At 40.5% G+C, this 19,843-nt stretch overlaps 3 protein-coding genes across 5 annotated transcripts in view; all 3 read left to right on the top strand.

Annotated features, from left to right (window-relative positions):
* The first annotated feature begins 1,414 nt into the window (after window positions 1-1,414).
* LOC116847297 lies at window positions 1,415-3,346 on the top strand. Its single transcript, XM_032822148.1, has 2 exons — window positions 1,415-2,227; window positions 2,861-3,346. Exon 2 carries the CDS (start codon window positions 2,903-2,905, stop codon window positions 3,266-3,268), a length of 366 nt encoding a protein of 121 aa, XP_032678039.1. The 5' UTR covers window positions 1,415-2,227; window positions 2,861-2,902; the 3' UTR covers window positions 3,269-3,346.
* Window positions 3,347-4,591: 1,245 nt separating this feature from the next.
* On the top strand, window positions 4,592-14,047 carry LOC116847319 (caveolin-3-like). Of its 3 annotated transcripts, XM_032822198.1 has the most exons (5): window positions 4,592-4,886; window positions 6,999-7,025; window positions 7,821-7,912; window positions 10,477-10,656; window positions 13,083-14,047. In XM_032822198.1, exons 3-5 carry the CDS (start codon window positions 7,823-7,825, stop codon window positions 13,278-13,280), a joined length of 468 nt encoding a protein of 155 aa, XP_032678089.1. In that variant the 5' UTR covers window positions 4,592-4,886; window positions 6,999-7,025; window positions 7,821-7,822; the 3' UTR covers window positions 13,281-14,047. The 3 variants fall into 3 exon arrangements, with proteins under 3 accessions (XP_032678089.1, XP_032678088.1, XP_032678090.1); XM_032822197.1 differs by having other exon boundaries at window positions 6,999-7,912; XM_032822199.1 differs by lacking the exon at window positions 6,999-7,025.
* Window positions 14,048-17,568: 3,521 nt separating this feature from the next.
* Window positions 17,569-19,843, top strand: part of LOC116847300 (glutaryl-CoA dehydrogenase, mitochondrial) — a 3,953-nt gene continuing 1,678 nt past the window's right edge. The window contains 5 exon segments of the mRNA XM_032822151.1: window positions 17,569-17,873; window positions 17,992-18,024; window positions 18,648-19,016; window positions 19,354-19,483; window positions 19,569-19,834. Coding sequence (XP_032678042.1) covers window positions 17,798-17,873; window positions 17,992-18,024; window positions 18,648-19,016; window positions 19,354-19,483; window positions 19,569-19,834 — 874 coding nt within the window. The 5' untranslated portion in view covers window positions 17,569-17,797.

Below are 19,843 nucleotides of genomic sequence, written 5' to 3' on the forward strand. Positions count from 1 at the left end.
AGATATATAATTATATATTGTATGGTTGACTTATACGAATATAAATCTTACTTTTCTTCTTTTCTGCCTAAAATCGTTTTTTTCGTTTTATTCCTTTTATGATTATTTTTCGAAGATAATACTTTAGCACAATGTTAGCACAACTTAGCACAACCTAGCACAATAAAAAAAATTTCGAAAATCAAAAAGTGGGGGGCTACCAAAAAAAACGGTTTTTTCCATTTTTCTCGCTCATTTTTCGTATTAAAAATTTATAATTCGAGCACAATGTAGCACAAACCTAGCACAAATCAGCACAACTGTCAAAATTAATAAATTCGAAAAATGGGGGGCTAACTTCATACAGGCTCGTCCCTCGCTAGCTACACATTTTTGCCATCTCTCTGGCAATACATGAATACCGCGACGATAAAACGACCGAAACCATTCATCCAACCAATTTTGCACTTCTTCGAAATTGGTCAAGTGTAGCCCAGCCAAGTCATGCGCCATCGACTGGAACAAGTGATAATCGGAAGGAGCCAGGTCTGGTGAATACGGCGGGTGCGGTAGATCCTATTTCAACGTTTTGATGCTGTTCTGGACGATGGAAGTGCGATGGCACGGAGCGTTGTCGTGCTGCAATATCACTCGTTCGTGTCTCGTGTCCCATTCTGGTCGTTTTTCGAGCAACGCATGGTTCAAATTGATCGGTTGTTGTCGTTAGCGATGCCCATTGACAGTTTCGCCCGGTTTCAGCAGCTCATAGTACACGATTCCTTTCTAGTCCCACCAAACGCAGAACATTGTCTTCTTTCCGAAGCGATTTGGCCGTGCCGTCGATGTTGATGCTTCGCCAGGTGAAAGGCACGATTTTTTGCGTTTGGGATTCTCGAAATATATCCACTTCTCATCGCTAGTAACAATTCGATGCAGGAAACTCTTTCTTTCATGCCGCAAAAGCAAAATTTCGGAAGTGGCTCTTCGATTTTCCATCTGTCTCTCAGTTAACTCATGCGGTACCCATTTTCCTTTCTTTTGAATTTTTCCCATGGCATGTAAACGTTTGGAAATATCTTAGCGAGTCATGTTTAATGCCTCCGTAAGTTGATCTTGTGTTTGCATATCATCTTCATCCAATAACGCTTGCAGATCGGCGTCCTCAATTGTTTTTGGTCTTCCGGAGCGCTCCTTGTCTTTAGTGTCGAAATCGCCACTTCTGAAGCGTTTAAACCAATCTTCACAGGTAGTTTTCGATGGTGCATGTTCGCCGTAGGTCTCCTCAAGCAAACGACGTGCTTCAGCTGCATTTTTTTTCAAGTTAAAGCAGAAAAGCAAAGCTTCCCGCAAATGCTGTTTATTTGGCACAAAACTCGACATCTTTGTTAGAAAAAATATTTTTGCGTTGCGATATGTGTTGGTATTATGACTAGTTATTGTTTACAGATGTCCAAGCTATAAAAGAAACACAACTTTAGACATGTATGTTGACTACATGTGTCGTTAGCGCCATCCATGTGTGAAACCCGGAAACTTAGTTGCGCATCTAGTATTTCTCAATCAGAACAATTGGATGGCGAATGTGGCTAGCAAGACTGCAGTGAATCAACGTCATTACGCGATTCCGATTCTTTCCTTTGAAAAAATTACGCATTTGGACAAACTGTACTTGAACTCTTGCTGATCTTTGGTGAGCCGCTTGGACGCTGAGCTGTGCGCCGCACAGTTCGATCTACGTACCGACAATAAGATGAAGGAGATGCGCCAATTGGTGTTCGAGCTTGTCTCGGCTCTGTTGGAACTGCGAAAATTCTTGAAACGTGTGAACGTCGGCATTCAATTTGTGTTCGACGAAGACATCTTGAAGCGAGCGCTCTTCAACGAAAACGGCGAGGGAAGAGTGATACGGCAGTCCACTGCCGTGCCGACCGCACCACTCGAAGAAGAGCTGACCGATCGTAACGAATCGATTCGTTTTTGTGCACCTTGTGCCTAACTATGGTGTTTCGCACCGATCAAAATGCGCTGCCCGATCTGACCGACGGTATACATTTTTGCAGTATAAACGGGGTGCTGAACGATGAACACATGAGCTATTTGGAGTCGAGAGTGTTTCAAGGCACCGGGTATCGATCTCCTCGTTTCACCGCAGGCAGCAGCAGCTACGGTTACGGCGGCGCCGGCGATGCCAGCAACAACGCCAATGTTTCGTCCGTAAAATTGCGCGGTACACTGAGAGAAAAGACTGGTAACTATAACAAACTGCATTTAGTTACAGAAATTCATTGAATCCTTAGTAACTAATACTAAATATGATAATAATTACCAAATATTTAATAGATCGGGAGTATGACGTAATTGCATTCACAGTAACATCAATTAAATAATTTAGTAATAGTTACTTAATGTTAAATATTTAATATAAAATATATTACAGTTATGAACAGATATTTGATAATTGTTATGAAATCGTTATATTCCATATAATAAAAAATTCAGTAGGTACGAGTTCTATTTTGTTACCAGTATAAGTATGTTTTGTTGCAGCACAACGAAAAATTCATTCATTTGCAGCTATTACATCGTTTCAATATCTATTATTACAGATAGTTGGTTGAACCTATCAAAAATTTTGTAACTATTACAAAATCGCTTATTTTGCTCAACTATTCAATAAGTTTTATTTACCAAATATATTCTGGAAGCAAATAAATTTTACTTCTGTCAAATAAATAATTTATTTTACAGAACTAAATTAATTAATAAGTATTGCCATAGCTTTGGCCCGCTATATTTACGTCTTTCATTTAATAATAGTAACCAAATTTTGATAATATTTACTAAATTCTTCTCTCAGTGTATGTTCTTCGTGTCTCTGCAGGAGGATAATCGTCATGGATTGGTGTTCAAATCGTGGGTCGACATGGATCGCCAGTTGCAGAAAGCGATGACCGAGTACGTGCATAAAGAATTCGACGCGGCACAGGTGCTCAAAAATATACCGGTTTACGTGAACATTTCTATGTACAAGAACACCAAGCACTTTCGACTATTGTCCAAACGAGGAGCAGCTGCAGCAGGTACCGCCGCTACGTCCATGAACAATTTCACGACGGGCGGTTGTCTCGCCGGTGGCAGCAACAGCAACGGCAACGATGACGGTCTCTTGGCTCTGGTGCAGCTCGCTTTCATGAACTACGATTCTCAGAAAAACGCGATTATCGCCAAGGCATACGTGGTGAACACCGTGTCAGCTGACGATTTCTCCGTGTCAGCTAATTTCTCCTGATTGAATGAATTGTATAATGAATGACTATACACTGTTAAATATTGGAGGGTCAAATTTAAACCAATTTCTTAAGTTAAATAATGTTTAGTTATTTTTAACTATCATGTGTGTCAAAATTTACTATTTTAACACAAAACATGTGTTTAAAAAAACAACCACATCTAATCAACCCATTTAAAACAATATTAAGTCATTTTGTACTAAAACAAAGGTTACATTAACGTGCATAATAAAAATAAACTAAATTTTAGTCAAATTTAATACATTTCTTAAGTTAAATTATTTAACTCCATTAGTTAAGTTAACGACATATTTAGTAGGAGCAATGGCAACTTATAGGAATAGTTAAAAATAACTCAAATTGAGTATAATTTGACACTATGGATTTAACAGTGTGTATATACTACGCCGTCCGTGTCCCTTTTCCTTCGTCCTGGCTTCCTGATTTAACGTGGCATTCACATTTATGTAACGTCTATGTGTAAGAAAATTGAAATAACAACGTAGCACACACACTTGCATAACATCTGTGAAAGGATAATAGCGGTATTATGTTAACGCCTACTTGACGATCGTCTTTATTCTATAAATATACATGTGTATATAAATTCGATATCGTCGGTAAATGAAGATAACGTTTTCTACTTTTTGACGATCGCTCTACGTTATCGACGCTTATCAAGTTCATCGCTCGCTCCGGCATCCCCTTAATAAATATACATTACCTGAGATACAGATTGCATTTGTTCTCGTCTATTTAAGTTAGGCTAATTATCTTTCCATTACGGAAGCGTCGCTCAGAACAACGAATTGAAAATAACAAATCATTTGTTCCCATTGCGGGGTCATTCCTCCTGTTCCATATCAACAATTATTTGTTGCGGGTACCTTATTAAATTAACAAAAGCCTCAATGCAGTTGTGCACTAAACGCCGAATGCTTTAATTATTACGATTAATATCGAGCTACATATCCATCGATGGGTTAAATTCGCAGGAGAACAGTTGATTGATACTCATTTATTGATACCGCGTCCTTGACAGGGCAGGCTCAATGCCTGATTATCGATTGAAAGGGGATGATACTTAGCATAATTGATGAACCAATAATAACGGTTAATTAGCAGTCTGCGGGATTTCATCCCAGTTCAGCCGAGCGAATCATTTTACCTGGTTCAATATTGCGATTGCTTTTGACTTTCACGGGATTACCGTCCGTCTCCCACGGGAGAGTGGACGACCGGGTGGGGGAGGGGGTGGTTGGGATTATGCCGCTCCGGCGGCGTTCACTTTCGTTTTCCGGGGTGGTTGTACCTCCCGGGGACCGGCCGCGGCGACGGGGTTGAAACCCCCCGGGATTTCCATTGCGCAGTCGCGCTGACCGCTGTCCACTTCTCTTCGCGTTAGGATCCGCGGATTAGATGCCCCCACCCTCCGCGCTTAGACCCGGATCGCCTTCGTTCTACCTAAGTACTCACGAATACTCCCGCAAAGTAAAGCGACGCGAGCGCGCCACAATAAGGCAATAGAGCGGAGCGATAGCTTCCCTACTTCCGTCGCGTCGTGTCCGCAAGCAACCGGCAAAATAAGGGGCTCCAGGGTGGCGAACGGCGAACCGAGTGAGTATTGTCGTTGTCGACAAGAGATCGCACGACGTTTCGCACGACGAGGCCGACGAATTCGTCGCCGCCGTCACCGAATCCAGCCCGTTCGCTGCTCCGCGTCTCGTCCCTCACCTCCCTCGAGTCACCCCTCGCCCCCTGCGCGTGAGTCAGCCTCGTCACCCTCGTCAAAGATCTTGGTCGCGAAACAAACATGTCCGCTTCACGGCGACGCGTAAACGCCGTCGCGATGTCTTCCTGTCGCAGACCGCAAGCCGGCCACGACCGTGATCGAGCGCGGGCTGCGCAAAACGTTGTAACGCTGAAGAATGGGAGTTGTGTGAATTATTAAAGCTGGCGAGGGAGGTAATTCGATCGGCCGAGAACTCTATTTTGAGCTCTTTGTTAGACACATGGTTGCACGTCGCGTAATACCGCCGGTGAATCATTTATCGCGACCGTCATGTCGCGTATGCACTCTTTGCCCGCTGGCTGTGACTTGCGGAGAGCGAGCTTTGTGTTGTGCGATTTTTTACGAGCGCACCTCGCGACGCGACGCGCCTCGGACGTAGTTCCCGCACACCGGTTTCTCGGTAGACAGTCAACTGAACAATTACGCGCATAAACACACACACACACACACACACATAAGTTTGCGCGAATAGTCGATAGCAATGCGAAACGTCGTAAACTGTCGGCTTTTACGGGGGCTGATAAGATCTAGGCTTCTTCACGCAGGAAGTAGGGCAAAGTTGCCGTGTGTATGTACGTGGATGTGTGTGTTTGTGTGCGTTGCGCAGTTTCTTTCCTGCGTAGAATTCAACTCCGCTCTTTCTCACGAGCCGTCGCTTGCTCCTATACTCCTTAATCTATTCAACCCTTTGCCGGCCCGCCGCGTAAGAAAATTTTCCACCCTTGTCGAGAGGCAAATGCGCGTGACGGTGTTCCCCTCGTCTTGAAGGAGCGCGACGCAATGTTCCCCTCGTTCTTCAGAGTCACGCTCTAGAAATTAATGCACGGCTAGCGTTCGATCGTGACGAGGAAAAAGCATACTTTTGTGCCTTAGAAGAAGGTGTACACGTTTCTGCACCTTAAATTCATTTCGTCAGCTTGTAGAAATCTCAGGCCGGTATTTACGATCGAGATTTATATTTGAGAACGTCTTATTAACCCTTCGTTGACCATTGGAGTCCATAAAGAGACCACAGAAAGAAAATCGTCACAAATGCATGTCTGATCTAGCGATTTCCATAAAAATTGGTACTAGGGAGTTTTTGGGGTTGTTGAATCCGAACCCGTTGTTCAAATTGCAAAAATCAAAATGGCGGACCTAATATGGTTAACGTAAGGTATCCACATAAACCCAACAATGCAAAAATAGAATGATTTGAATTAGAATATATACTTATAGGTTTATGGGGTCGTTAAATACGAATCCATTGTCCAAATTAGAACGTTCAAAATGGCAGATCCACTATAGCCAAAGGTAAATTTGAAGGTATCCATATAGAGACAAAAATACAGAAATTGAACGCGTACGTTGATTATCGCAATTTTGAATTTTGTAATTTTGTCAACGTATTTAGACTTAGCGACCCCAAAAGCTCTCTAGTACCGATTTTCATGGAAATCACTAGATCTGTCACGGATTTATAACGGAGTTTTAAGCATATTCTTCTGAAGTCCCTAAAGTGGTCAACGGTGTAACAAAATGAAGTTTGGTCAATGAAGGGTTAAGCTTATCTGAGGATGAACTCAGGACGACACACTGGGAAAGAAACACTTGAAAATTTATTCACAGATATAAACTTTGCATCTCGCAAATGAAGGTATCTTTCCTCAGTGCACGAAAAAGAAGTTGGTTGGATGAACCAAATTTCCGTTCATATTTCAGTAGGGATTTGGTTAATTCAACCAAATTCCTTTTCCCGTGGATCTTATATACAAGATCCGACTACGAATACCGCCCTTAGAGCTCGTAGGTGCTTCAAAGCGACACGTGTCTCGTCCTTTGTTTCCATCGATTAAACGTCCGTGATGTTACTTCACGCTAAGGATTGTACGTAACTCTGCTTGATCATTTCTACTTCTGTGACGGAAAATCGAAGAGATCGTTTCTAATTTGCCTAGGTTCTCGGGCCGCGAGTGCCGCACGCTGTAAGTATTCCTTCCTCCGCCCCTCGCGTTTGAGAAAAAAGATGGGAGTCTAAAAAAATCCGTGACCTCGTGTATAGTCAGTCACGGCTCTATAGTACGGGTGCAACAGTTGAAGTCAAGGCGAAGAATGAAGCGTAGCCCGGTTTACGTTTCGCTAAATCGATACCGCGATTATGCTGGGGTTTGCGGCGCACGTAAATACCGCACGAACCGGAGGAGGCGAGAGAGAGAGAGAAAGAGAGGGAACCAGAGGCGAATTTCACCTTTTGTTCAGCCGTGGTCGCGCGATCGGCCGGTGGTCAGCGTGTCGCGGTAATTCAAGTAAACACTACCACCTCTTGTTTGATTGGCCTCCTCTCCCTTTCTCTCGACGAAGTCGCCGCCGCCGATTGTCGCTCTTTACTTGCTCGCGTAAGAGAGAAGGGTAGTGCGCGATTTATTATTTAACTAAGATAATCGATGGCTCATGGATATGTGTGCCGGCTTACGTCCCCGCGGCTCACGATAGTCGTCATTTTCGCGATGGTGTCGCGCCGCGAGGCAGGAAACGCTCGTCTGCCGCCGCGAATCGGCGGCTCGTGAAATCCCCTTAACGCACGTTGACTCGTCTCTGAGACGGAAGAGCGACAAAGAGTAACAGAAAGAGAGAGAGAGAGAAAAGTAAAAAAGACAGAGAAAGAGAGAGAGAGAGAGAAAAAAAGACCCAAGTAACGGCAGCAGCGGGAACTATGCTGGCGAGATTCAGGAACAGCTTCCGCTGCGGCATGCCCAAGTGCCCGACTCTTCGTATTCCAGGGATGGAGAAGCCGGAGTCCTCGGCGGGGGGCGAAAGCGCTGGGGTCGAGCTGGAGGACAGGGACCCCAACAGCCTGAATCAACATCTTCAGGTACGCCAAGTGTTGAGGAGATTCCGTCGTTTGAAGTCAAGTTCGAGGAAGTTAGTTATGCAATTCATACGGCAACTGTGACCGCGTCAACTGCACTTAGATGCACGTAACAAATTTCGCGAATAAACGGAACAAATATCCTCGTCGAAGCTATGTCAGTCAATCACGTGGGACAAACGACCCATCGCGGCAACTCGCACTTTATCATCGTGAGGACAATTTTTCTGCACTGATAATATCAGATTTCCCCTGTTAAGAGCGAATGGCATATATTTCTTTTTTTTAAGTCATGATGTTTCGCGCTACACGAAAAGGCTTTTTTTTCACATGGGATCGCGATCCTATAAGAAAAGCCAGACGCAAAAAAATTATTTAGTAATATCAGCTAAACCGCGGTAGCTGATTCAAACTTAGTCAAAAGGCTAATCGTTTAGCTGTTAAGAATTGGCTATGACAGCTAAGATGCATTCGCTATGAAATACAAATATATTAGGTGACATTAAAAATGCACATTATTTCAAGTAGCTGAGAAAATGGCAGTTATTCCTAAATTTCTTATCGTATGCATATATTAAAGAAGTCTGCCGTACAGCTACAATCATTTGTTACAGTCATTTATTTCTAGCAGCTAATATTTCTCGCTGTAGCGCCTAAGTTTAACAGCGAATAAATTTAGCTTTGGTATCGACATTAGCTGTCTCTATTTCAGTGACACATCTTATCTGCCACAGCTATTTTTTAGCTCTGGAAGCTAGTTCTTTTTTTGCGTGCAGTTGATAAACAAGATTATAAAATTTGCGCCTGTGACAACGGCGAGCGCGTTTCGTTAATCGCGATCCTTCTCTTCCGCATCGCATAATGCACCCTTCACCTCATCCCCCAGACTCAAAATCCATTTCGACCTATGCATTGCAAATTTCGTAGTCGTGCTGTCGTGCGTTTGAGATCACAAGTGGCCGTAGTTATGCTGTAGTTAGAAGAAAATTGACGGACTTTCTGAACGATTGCGAAGCTATCTATACTTTTTAAATCAAACGCCAAATGTTTATTTTCTTCGAAACGTTATTTACTTCATCACGAAGTACGTATGGTCAATTTTCTTCTAGAGTATTCACTGACAAGAGTATTCATTGACTGAGTTAAAAAAGCAACTAGTAAAAAATGGCACAACTAGTAGAAAATAAAACCGGATTTTCAGTTAATTTTAGGCATCCAAGATCTTTTTTGTCTTATATAGAAAGAAGACCGCGCGACGTCCCGTCGCCATCTAGTACACCCTCTTCCTTCTATGGTATGGAGCATTTCTTGATAAAAGAAACAAAAATCATAATTTTGTGGGTCAGATCATTCTTGCGTAACTATGGCCAATTGGCGGAAGCTGATGAAATTCACCATCGAATCCCAAAGCCCCAACACGACCTGCATCTTCATCATATAGTCCAATTATCGCTCCTGGCCAGTGGCGAACGTTCGATTTCACTTTTGCATTTTCCTTTGCTTGAAAGACCTCACTTCACGAGAACATTCTGAGACCTTTTGCTTTTAGAGTCTTCGACTATCGCGCACAATCGTCGCACAGTGGGGAAAAATAGAAATTTACTGTTCAAAAATCGCTAGAAACCACAATTTTATAGCAATCGGGATTAATTTTTTTTTTAATTAAACGTTAATCAATGTAGAAAAAACTGTCGAGCTCGATTTTTTTAAAAATTCTTCTAAATGTTGCAATATTAATAAGAATTTGTAAAAAATTATCAAGTTTTGTGGGCCACTCCAGTTGGAAAACTTTCCATCTTTTCGCTGCACAGTACAGTGTACTAAGGTTTTCAGCATCGCTGATCACGAATCTGGTAGAGAAATCAGAATTTGGCAGTTGACAACTGCTAATCTCCTGTCAACATAAACAAAATCATTATGTTTTAACACAGTATATATGGTGCAATAGGATATACAAAGTCGTTCAACATAAATGTAAAGTCAGTATTAAGATCTGGTATTTAACAGCTGTCTGTCAATCCCATAACCGATGTGAAAAAAAGTTTCTGTAGCACGAAATGTGTCACTATAAGACATATTAGGTTTAAGTTGCTGAATACAAACTTAATTCTTATTAATATTGCAACGTTTAGAAGAATTAAAAAAAAAATTTGGCTCAACAGTTTTTTCTACATTGATTAACGTTTAATTAAAAAAAAAAAATCATTCCGATTGCTATAAAATTGCGGTCTCTAGCGATTTTTGAACAGTGAATTTCTATTTGTCCCCACTGTGCGTCGGTTCTGCGAGTCGTAACCCACATTTCCTCGAAAAGAATCGAGGATCGATGGTCAGCGGGTACATAGCGAAATGGGTCTTTAGACTGGCTCGCGTGTTACTCACAGTTTTTTCCCCTGTCCTGTGCGTCTAACGCGACATTTCACCGACCCGAACGGGCGTCTCGATAATTCGCGCGCGCTGTGCGAATGTCGATCGACTGACACGAACGACGATAGCTCCAGCACGTGCGCATCATTATTGTTATCATTGTTGCGCGATGATGTATCGCGAGCGTCGTGCGAACACAGGTGATGTGGGACGACGTGATCGGCGAACCGGAGGGCATCCGCAGCCCCGAGTGCGCCTGGCGGCTCAGCGGCCATTGCTTCCGGCTCTCCAGGGGATGCTGCTACGTGCTCCTCTCCGTCCTCGTGGCGCCCCTGCTCGCCCTTTGTTTGGGTTTCACGTTCGCCTGTCTCGCGTTTCAGGTGAGTCGATATAGCCCCCTTCCTCCTCCCCTCATCCTAACGTCGCGCACCCTCGATCGATGTTAGGTGTCCCCCCTCCCCCCGCGGTCTATCGCGAGCCCACGCTCGTTTTCGAATGGAATAAAGCTACAATCTGAAAGACTTTTCGGAGCGTGAGGATTTGGTCGAATTGTTTGATGTCCATCATCGTGTCGTGAGAATTTGATATTTCAATGTAACACGAGCAGCAACTGTGTTTAATGTCTCGTGGACTTAATTATCCGTATTTTGTTTGGGGAGGACTGTATCCTGATGAGCAAGCGTGTTTTGATCTGGGGGACTTTGAATGTGTGATTTTAATTATGCCGTTTGAAATCAAAGTTTGGAAATAACTGTAACTGAATTTCCTTTTTCATTTCTTCTTCGTGGGCAAAGAGAAGCAAATTGTGTTAACGCGAAGTTCGTCGAATGAATCAACGCGTCTCGGTTGAAGAATTTTAGGTGCTGGCGATTCGGATATTTGACTCGAAGAACCAGAAATACTATTTCCTTCAACCAAAACGACCTGACGTGAACGTGGTTCCTTCGTTACAACCAAACTTCGTGTCAATATCAAACTTTCCAAACTCTCTTCTCCGCGTGATATTCGCATATTCGCTACTGAAGTGATCGGACAATAAATAGATAGATCGATAAATAAATCGGTATAATATAGGGGAAATGAGGGACAGTTTTAACATTTTATTTTTTGTAGCCTGTTTTTCAAAATTTTACGACAATAACAATTTATTTCTTAGAATATTCTGAAGTAATTTATATATATTTTAAATAATGTACCTTTCTTCATGAATAAGGAATTAATGAAATCGTTAGGTTAAATTTTGTCCCAATTCTCCCCTTTACCAGGGAGAGATGGGACAGATGGGAGACTTTGGACATAATAATAAAAATAATTATAATTTAATAATTAAAGCTTATTTATTATTCTTAACATAAACTTCCAAATTTACGATGATTACACTTTATCATGAATCATATTTAACTTAAATTGAGCTGAAATTAAAAATCCTTTATTAAAAGACTTAAGGGGATGCTGAAGCTGGAAACGTTACCGACAGAATACTGACATTTTTCTGCAAAGTTTATGTCGTATTGGTTACACAGAATTACAAATGCTTTTACGCAATGAAAGTACGTGGAAAAGTAAATAGGAACATTGCTCGATATGTAACGAAAACGAACAAACAAATTTTAATGTAAGATCTCAAGCTGTCAGTTAGAGTAATATTTGCCTAATCCAAAAGTTCCGCAGCTTGTATATACTGAAAGTGTGGATGCTCCAAACAGAAAAATTTTGAAGAACATTGTTCTACCTTCGCATCTGCATTTGAAAGCTTAAGAATATCGAAAAAGTTTGCCGAAAGATTTCTATATATGGTTAAGTTTTTCATTGAATAAAGTAAAACAAAGCAACACATATTCATGTAAGTTCTGTATATGCAAGAAATACGAAAAGGAAAGCGTGATTATGTTAGTGACGATTATCTCTACATTATCAACATTGTTCGAGTTCGCCATCGACTCCAGCATCCCCTTAACAATTAAGACTTAACATTTTGTAATCATAATATTAAAATTGGCATGATAGGTTACAATTGTGATAGAGATATTTCGATGTCAGAAATGTTCTAACTCTCTCTACTTGGGATGTCCCAACTTGGGATGTTGTTCTTTTTACATTTTTACAAACGATTGCAAACATATTTAGGTTAAAGATTGAGGTTATATTATGCTTACATTGCAAAACTTAAGAACAATTTATTAGAATGTATTGAATGAAATTCTTATAAAATGCAACTATCAAAAGAGATATCATAAATATTAAACAAGAAAAATAATTACTTTTGATAGTTAAAAGTAATTTTACTTACCTCTAATTAAATCTAAGCTCTTTATAAACTGGTTAACAAAATATTTATATACTTTACATAGAAGGGCATCAATTGCGTTTTGGATCGAAAGTATAGTACCGATTGTTAGGGAGAAATTAACATTGTCTTAACTCTCCTCCGGTACCAACCCTCCCCTCATTTCCCCAATTTGCACGAGTAAATGAACGAAAGCACGCATACTGAGGGAAAAATTATCTTAAAATCAACATATATTTCTTTGATGGGTGCCATTAACATATTTACTTAAATCTAAATTCTCTTTATTTAAACCAGATATTTTTTACTTAAATCAGGTAAACAATATTTGATTTAATCAAGAAAATTTAGATTTAAGTAAATATGTTAATGGCACCCATCAAAGAAATGTTTGTTGATTTTAAGGTAATTTCTCCCTCAGTGCAGATGGATAGATGGAAACGCACTTTTCCACCTCGTACACACCGCTCTGCGTTGACACAAATAGCCTGATTCGGCCGCCCTGATTGTTCTTTGCAGCATATATGGTGCGTCGCGCCGTGTCTGCGCGTGTGGAAGATCACTTGCGCAGCGATGCGAAATTTTCTGGCGGCGGTGACGCAAGCGATCATCCGGCCGGTGATGGAGGCGATTGGTTACCTTTGCCACAATATCCGCGTATTCAATCAGAAGCTACCGGAAGGTCCTTACCAGAAGGAGGACCTGCTGGTCGTGTAACAGTCGACCGCGGCGCGCTCGAATTTGCGACGGCCGATCGATCGCGACCTCTTCGTCCGCGTTTTGTCTCTCTTTCTCTCTCCCTCTTTTCGGGACGCAACGAACTCACGTATATACGCACGCACGTGATATCACGGTGTCTAAGGTAGAGCCGCGAGTTCGTGAGAGAGAATATCGATTGTAATCGCAGAGTAAGGACGTTGCGCGTTCGCTTTGTCTCGCGTCTTTTCGATGCGATATGCACGACATTGCCCGTGTCGTTGAGTCAGATTTATTCGCGATAGGAAACACCTCCGAGCTACGGACGAAGACGACCGCGATACGTCGCATCCGAACGCGATTACGGATATTAGTATTAAGAGGAAAAATGTGCATATAGGTACTGTATCTATATGAAGGGAACATGCACGGGGAAAAATAATTTGCTGGCCCAACAAATTTTCTGCTAGTCTAACAAAATCTTTTCGTTATTATATGGACAGCAAAAGGATTTGCTCATATGAATTACATCAGAGTACTAATCACTATTTGTTGGATATAATTTGCTGAATCTACAAAATTATTTTGCTATAAGAACCATGATGGATTTATATAAGCAGTTGCAGTTTTGCAACTGCACTTTTGCAACCGATAGCAGATAAATTTGCTAAAGATACGTTATTTTGCATCAATAGTAAATTAACATCAATAGTGATTTTGCATCAATAGTGATTCTTAGGACAAATACACTTAACAAATTTTTTTTCTATCCTGGCAACGAAACTACTTTTGCTCTGATAACGAATAATTTGTAAAATTAGTAACGTCAACTAAATTTTTTTGATGTCACTACAAATATGCAATAGCAACGACGATTTTGCTAAAAGAGCAAAATTATTTTTAATGGAAAGGCATCCTGCCCGGAAAGTGGGGAGGTTCCAGGTTCGAGTCCTGGCGGAGGCAGTTTTTTCGCAATATATATAATGAATCTATTTGAGTCATCGGTCTAATGGGTTTTGGGAATGTTATATATATATAAAATTGGGACTCAAGGATCGGTCTAAATATGAAAGGTAGATTCGCCGCGTATATTAATCGAAGAAAAATTTTGATACATGCGTTTGACATGCTGGACATAATTATCCTCCCACTATCGTATTAATATTATATAAAAAGTAATATTAGTATTTAATAGCGCTAAGACATCCGTGCTGTACTCCTTATTTGCCTCTTCAATTCTTACTGTAAAATTATTTTTCTCCGTGTGGAAGTGTCTGTCTCGCCGATTTGCATGACTCCTAGATTGGCTGCCAAGTGGCTAAAAATAAGAGATATATTGCGCTCCGTCGCAATTAACCAATTATTGAGAAGTTGTTTCAAATTCTAAACGTGCGAGAAGGCAAATATAATACGTGTCTCTTATTTTTAGCTATTCCAGCACACATATGCATCTGAAAATATAGTCTTATTCTTAACACGGAATGCCCTTACATAATATATTGATCGCAAGAAGATTACTTTGAAAACAAGAGGAAAATATTTTAATATTCAAAAAAGTAATTCTGATTGCAAGATGCTATTTCGCATATTTTAGATAAAAATTATTATTGAAAAATAAAGTCAATTATTAATCGGAAATCTATTGGGTATTATTCCAACTTTCCTCCTCTTGAATCAAGAAGAATGTTTATTTGATGCAGAATGCCCTCTTATGCGACAAGCAAGACTTGCCGTAGCTACACGAAGAAAAATAATTTGCTGGCCCAGCAAATTTTCTGCTGATCTAGCAAAATTTTTTCGTTATTATATGAACAGCAAAAAGATTTGCTAAGAGTACTATTTGCTGAATCTACTAATTATTTTGCTATAAGAACTATGATGGATTTATATAAGCAGTTGTAATTTTGTTCCGATAGCAAATAAATTTGCTAAGGATACATTATTTTGCATCAATAGCAAATTAACGTGATTCTTAGGACAAATATATTCAATAAATTTTTTTCTATCCTGGCAATTATTTCTGCTCTGATAACGAATAATTTGTAAAATTAGTTACGTCAACTAAATTTGTTTGATATCATTACGAATATGCAGTAGCAATGACGATTGCTAAAAGAGCAAATTATTTTTCTCCGTGTAAAAGATGAGATTCTTCGAACTTTAATGATATTGTGCTTGGAATATTTTTCTCTTGCTTCAAGAAGAAACCTCTTGAGACCAGTAGGATCCCGCCAAGGATGAGATTATATTTTTTTGGGTGATCGAAACATTCGAGGGACACCGCAAGTTCTCCCTTGGCAACGTAAGATAATTTATATTTCTTATTTGAATACACATCTCGAGATGTTAATTGTCCATAGGTGTACGCTGATAATACGTGCATCTCGCACGCGCATAACCGGCGGGAAGGTATATTTTTGTAGTCTCTAAGTTACGTAACTCTCGGCGCGGGCCTTAATTCGCGATAACGGCGCCGAGAAATTCCGTTGAATTGTCCGCGATACGTTCACGCACGAAGTCGCTTGTCTGAGTGTTAGTAAGTGTAAAGGTCTAATGTGCAAGGCCTCTCGGTAGAAGTATAATAATAATTTTAACTCTTGCGCATGTCTCGGAGTAGTTGCGGATCCGGCGAGTTAAGGAGCGCGCGTTAGTCAATATTTCACGCGAGCCGGGCTTTTTGGTTGTCCTCTCTCTCTCGCCTTCAGGAGACCAGCCCGATTGCTTGGCCGGCTCGTTTCAGTTCACTTTAGACGATCTGTGTGTAATTCCGCGCGGCGGGACTCAGGGGACTCCACGTGCCGGGAACTCCACATGCCGGGGAAACTTTCGAAGAATCGAAACTACATTTATAAATACGCGCGTATACGTAAATCCATAAGTTTCCGAACTAGTGTCCGCATTACGCGATGCACGTGGAAGTACACGTAGAATTCCGTCGCGGGTCACACGGTATTATTCCAAGCTTTACAGACGAGAGGGACGAATAAGTACGAGGGCGAGGAGTTAGAATTGAACGGAAAAGTAGTGCGGAATCCGTCCAGAAAGATTGACCTGAAATTCGAACGATTCAATGAAGTTTGTAACACTAGTGAGAGATCTATGTGCATCACGGAGAAAGTCGCGTGAGAAACATTAGACTGAGACAAAAAAGACGTGCGTACTACACGCGTAGAATTAATATTTAAGCGGTGCGTATATCGAGGCGATGTAAAGTAACGGAGTATTTTCAATACATCTACGTTTAAGATGTCAAGTCTTTATTATTACCATTCTAATTTTTTATGGAATTTTTCGATAATCTCTCTAATTTCAAAATCTTCGATCTCAAGTGTCGTAGGTAAGGCGATTCATGAGTAAATTTTCACGATAAAAGAAATCAAATACATAAGAATTGTACATAGGTATGTTCTGCGAAACTTTTACAAATAAAACGTAAAACTTAAACGACAATGTGTGTCTACAATTTTTTAGTATACAAAATTTGAGGTCACAGACTCAAATGAAAATAATCATTATCTAGAATAAAAACCTTTTTATACATTGAAAAAAAGAAAATTTACTTCTAAGATAAAAGCTTGTGTTTCACAAAAATAGACTTTATTTCATAAAAATAAACTTTATATTCTACAAGTAAATTTTCAAATATTTTCTTCTCAATATACAATTATATGTAATAAAAAGAGATTTAATGCTTTATAGGAACGTAATTTTTTAAATAAAGAGAATTTTTTGTAAACTTAACTTCAAAAATTAAATAATCAAATCAATGGTAAACTTACATTCTTTGGAAAATTTCAAGCACACTGAGGATAAAATATCTAAAAATTTATTTGTGAGATATAAAGTTTGTAAATTTTATTTCACAGAAATAAGCTTTATAAGAACGTAATTTTTTAAGTAAAAAGGTGGAAGAGAGTTTTTTGTAAACTTAACTTCAAGAATCAAATAGTCAAATCGATAATAAAATTACATTCTTTGGAAAATTTCAGACACACTGAGGATAAAATACCTGAAAATTTATTTGTAAGATATAAAGTTTGTTCGGAGAAATAAATTTTATTTCGCAGAAATAAATTTTATTTCACAGAAATAAGCTTTATACAAATGAACTTTCAAGCATTCTTTTCTTAGTGAAGTCTTCAACGTACTTTTAATTCGACACTCAAATAAATAGATGCCTGACGCTAGAAATCGGAAAATTCCAACTGTTGCTTCCACAATCGGAAAATTGCAGGCTATCTCCTCTTCTTGTTAAAACAAGGTATGTTCAAATTTGCCTCCGCGTTTCCAACGAGTCAATAAAAGGCTGACTCAGTCGGTCAGGCTGCGTCACGACAGCATTTTCAGCAACAGCTGATGCGTTGTTGGTGCAGAATCGAGGAACGCTCGCCGTAGAGGCGTCTTATAATATGCAAAAAAATATTTACTCGTAGAACGTTTATCAGATCCCGGTCGCTTAGTGTAAATGTAACTTCAGTCGCGGCTGATAAGTGGGTCCTCGGTGGGAAATCAACAAGTCAGTGTTCTATCAGTCGTTGATGAAAATGGCGTGTCACGTGCAGAGGAAGTTGCTTTTGAGAGCGGCCAGTTTGTGTCGGGTCAATCCAGCGAGACGTATCCTTTGGAAATCGACCGGGAACAGAAAGAGAAAGAGAGAGTGAGACTCCGTCGAATCGTGCGAGGGACTAGATTACAATTCGTAATATTATCCTTAACGATCAAACCTTATCAGGAATCTGCGTCTCCGCGGCTCTTCAAGACAAACGTAAGTCGTTTCTCACTCTTTCTCTTTTATTTATTTCGGATTTCCTCTCTATTTGTGAACGTTAGTCAGATAAGGCGTAGATTGTTGTAACTCGATTCAGAGATGATCTACACTGATGATCTATATTTATGAGCCATACGGCATGGTTCTGAAACGTAGATGGCAGCACAATGCAGGCAGTGTATCGACTCGGTCGATAGCTCGTTATTTACAGCACAGCCGGCTGTCATTTCGCCGCGTCATTATTGATAAATGATAAAACGTAATAGATATATTATCGAGAAACGCGATAATTCTAAATCCGTCAAGTACATCTCCTCTGTACAGTAGTTTTCTCATGAGAAGATTATTACAAGCATATATTTTCTTGATAGAAGGGAGAATTTTCGGAAATAAGTTGCGTTAAATCATTTTTTTAATAAGATAAACATAAGATAAAATAAAACAAAACATTGTTTGGTAAAAAGCAGATCTATCAAAGAGAAAAGCGTAGACTTTTTTTATTATAACATATTTTATTGTTACGATACATTTTATTGGAATATACCTTGTCAAATTTAATCGAGACTGCAGATTTAGATTTCTTTTTTCCTTTTTTTTAATTTATACGAATTGCGATTTAGCCACCTTCAGCTGGGAAGATCCGTTCGACCTGGAGTCGCAGCTGACGCAGGACGAAATCCTAATCAGGGATCAGTTCCGTTCGTACTGTCAGGAGCGACTCCTGCCGCGCGTGATCGAAGCGAATCGCAATGAGCACTTCGACAAAGGAATCATGCGGGAGTTGGGTCAGCTCGGAGTCCTAGGCTGCTCCATAAAGGGTTATGGCGCCGTTGAGGCGTCCTCGGTGGCGTACGGCTTGCTTGCCAAGGAAATCGAGAGCGTCGACAGCGGCTATCGATCCGCGTTTTCGGTGCAGTCCTCCCTCTGCATGGGCGCGATTTACACGTTCGGCAACGAAGCTCAGAAAGAGCGATACCTGCCCAAAATGAGTATGTAAAAACTGTCTAGACTCGTGTTTTTGTTCTAAAATCGCAAAAAGATCATTGGGTGAATTTCTCGTGAAGAAATATACTTAATTCTTAACTTTGAGAAAAGGAAAAAGAGAACGATAAGCCTCTAAATATAACGATTTTCTATGTTTCAAGATGGATCACGTTATATTTGCTCGTTAAAATTTTGATTCATCTCTTTATTGACTATCTTTTTGTTTGGTGGCAACACAAAAATTGACATGTGGAAATTAACTGTGTGACGAAATGAGCAAGATCGAGTAAATTCTTTCCGCGTCGGAATTGCACGGGCGATAATTTCTCGAGTGTATTGCAGTGTCCGGGGAAATGATCGGTTGCTTCGGCTTGACGGAGCCCAATCACGGTAGTGATCCAGGAGCTATGCAGACAAGAGCCGTTTACGATTCCGAAAAGAAGGTTTACAAGCTGAGCGGTAATAAAACATGGTTAGTTCGAGGTGGTGACTCTTTGTGGCTTCTGGGAATATCTCCTCGCGAATCGAACGCGAAAAATCAGTCTGATCTCGTTTAGGATCACAAACTCGCCCGTTTCCGACGTGCTGATAGTATGGGCGAAATGCGACGACGGTCAGATTCGCGGCTTCATCATCGACAGGAAGGACGCCAAGGATCGACTGTCCACCCCAAAGATCCAAGGCAAGTTCTCCCTACGAGCGTCTGTCACCGGAATGATCCTGATGGACAACGTGATCGTACCCGAGGAGAACTTGCTGAACATTCAGGGACTGAAAGTAAGCCGCGCGTTTCCCAACGAGCTGATCCATTTATCCATTAATCGTTAATCGA

This window comes from Odontomachus brunneus, unplaced genomic scaffold, assembly GCF_010583005.1.
Source record: "Odontomachus brunneus isolate Ranch 3 - 2012 unplaced genomic scaffold, Obru_v1 Obru_scaffold_076, whole genome shotgun sequence".
In the NCBI taxonomy this organism is placed as follows: domain Eukaryota; kingdom Metazoa; phylum Arthropoda; class Insecta; order Hymenoptera; family Formicidae; genus Odontomachus; species Odontomachus brunneus.

Coding starts and splice junctions, on each gene's coding strand:
- LOC116847297 (XM_032822148.1), top strand. CDS start 2,903: ATGGATCGCCAGTTGCAGAAAGCGATGACCGAGTACGTGCATAAAGAA.
- LOC116847319 (XM_032822197.1), top strand. CDS start 7,754: ATGCTGGCGAGATTCAGGAACAGCTTCCGCTGCGGCATGCCCAAGTGC. Junction 7,913..10,476: donor GCCTGAATCAACATCTTCAG/GTACGCCAAGTG, acceptor GTGCGAACACAG/GTGATGTGGGACGACGTGAT. Junction 10,657..13,082: donor TCGCCTGTCTCGCGTTTCAG/GTGAGTCGATAT, acceptor TGTTCTTTGCAG/CATATATGGTGCGTCGCGCC.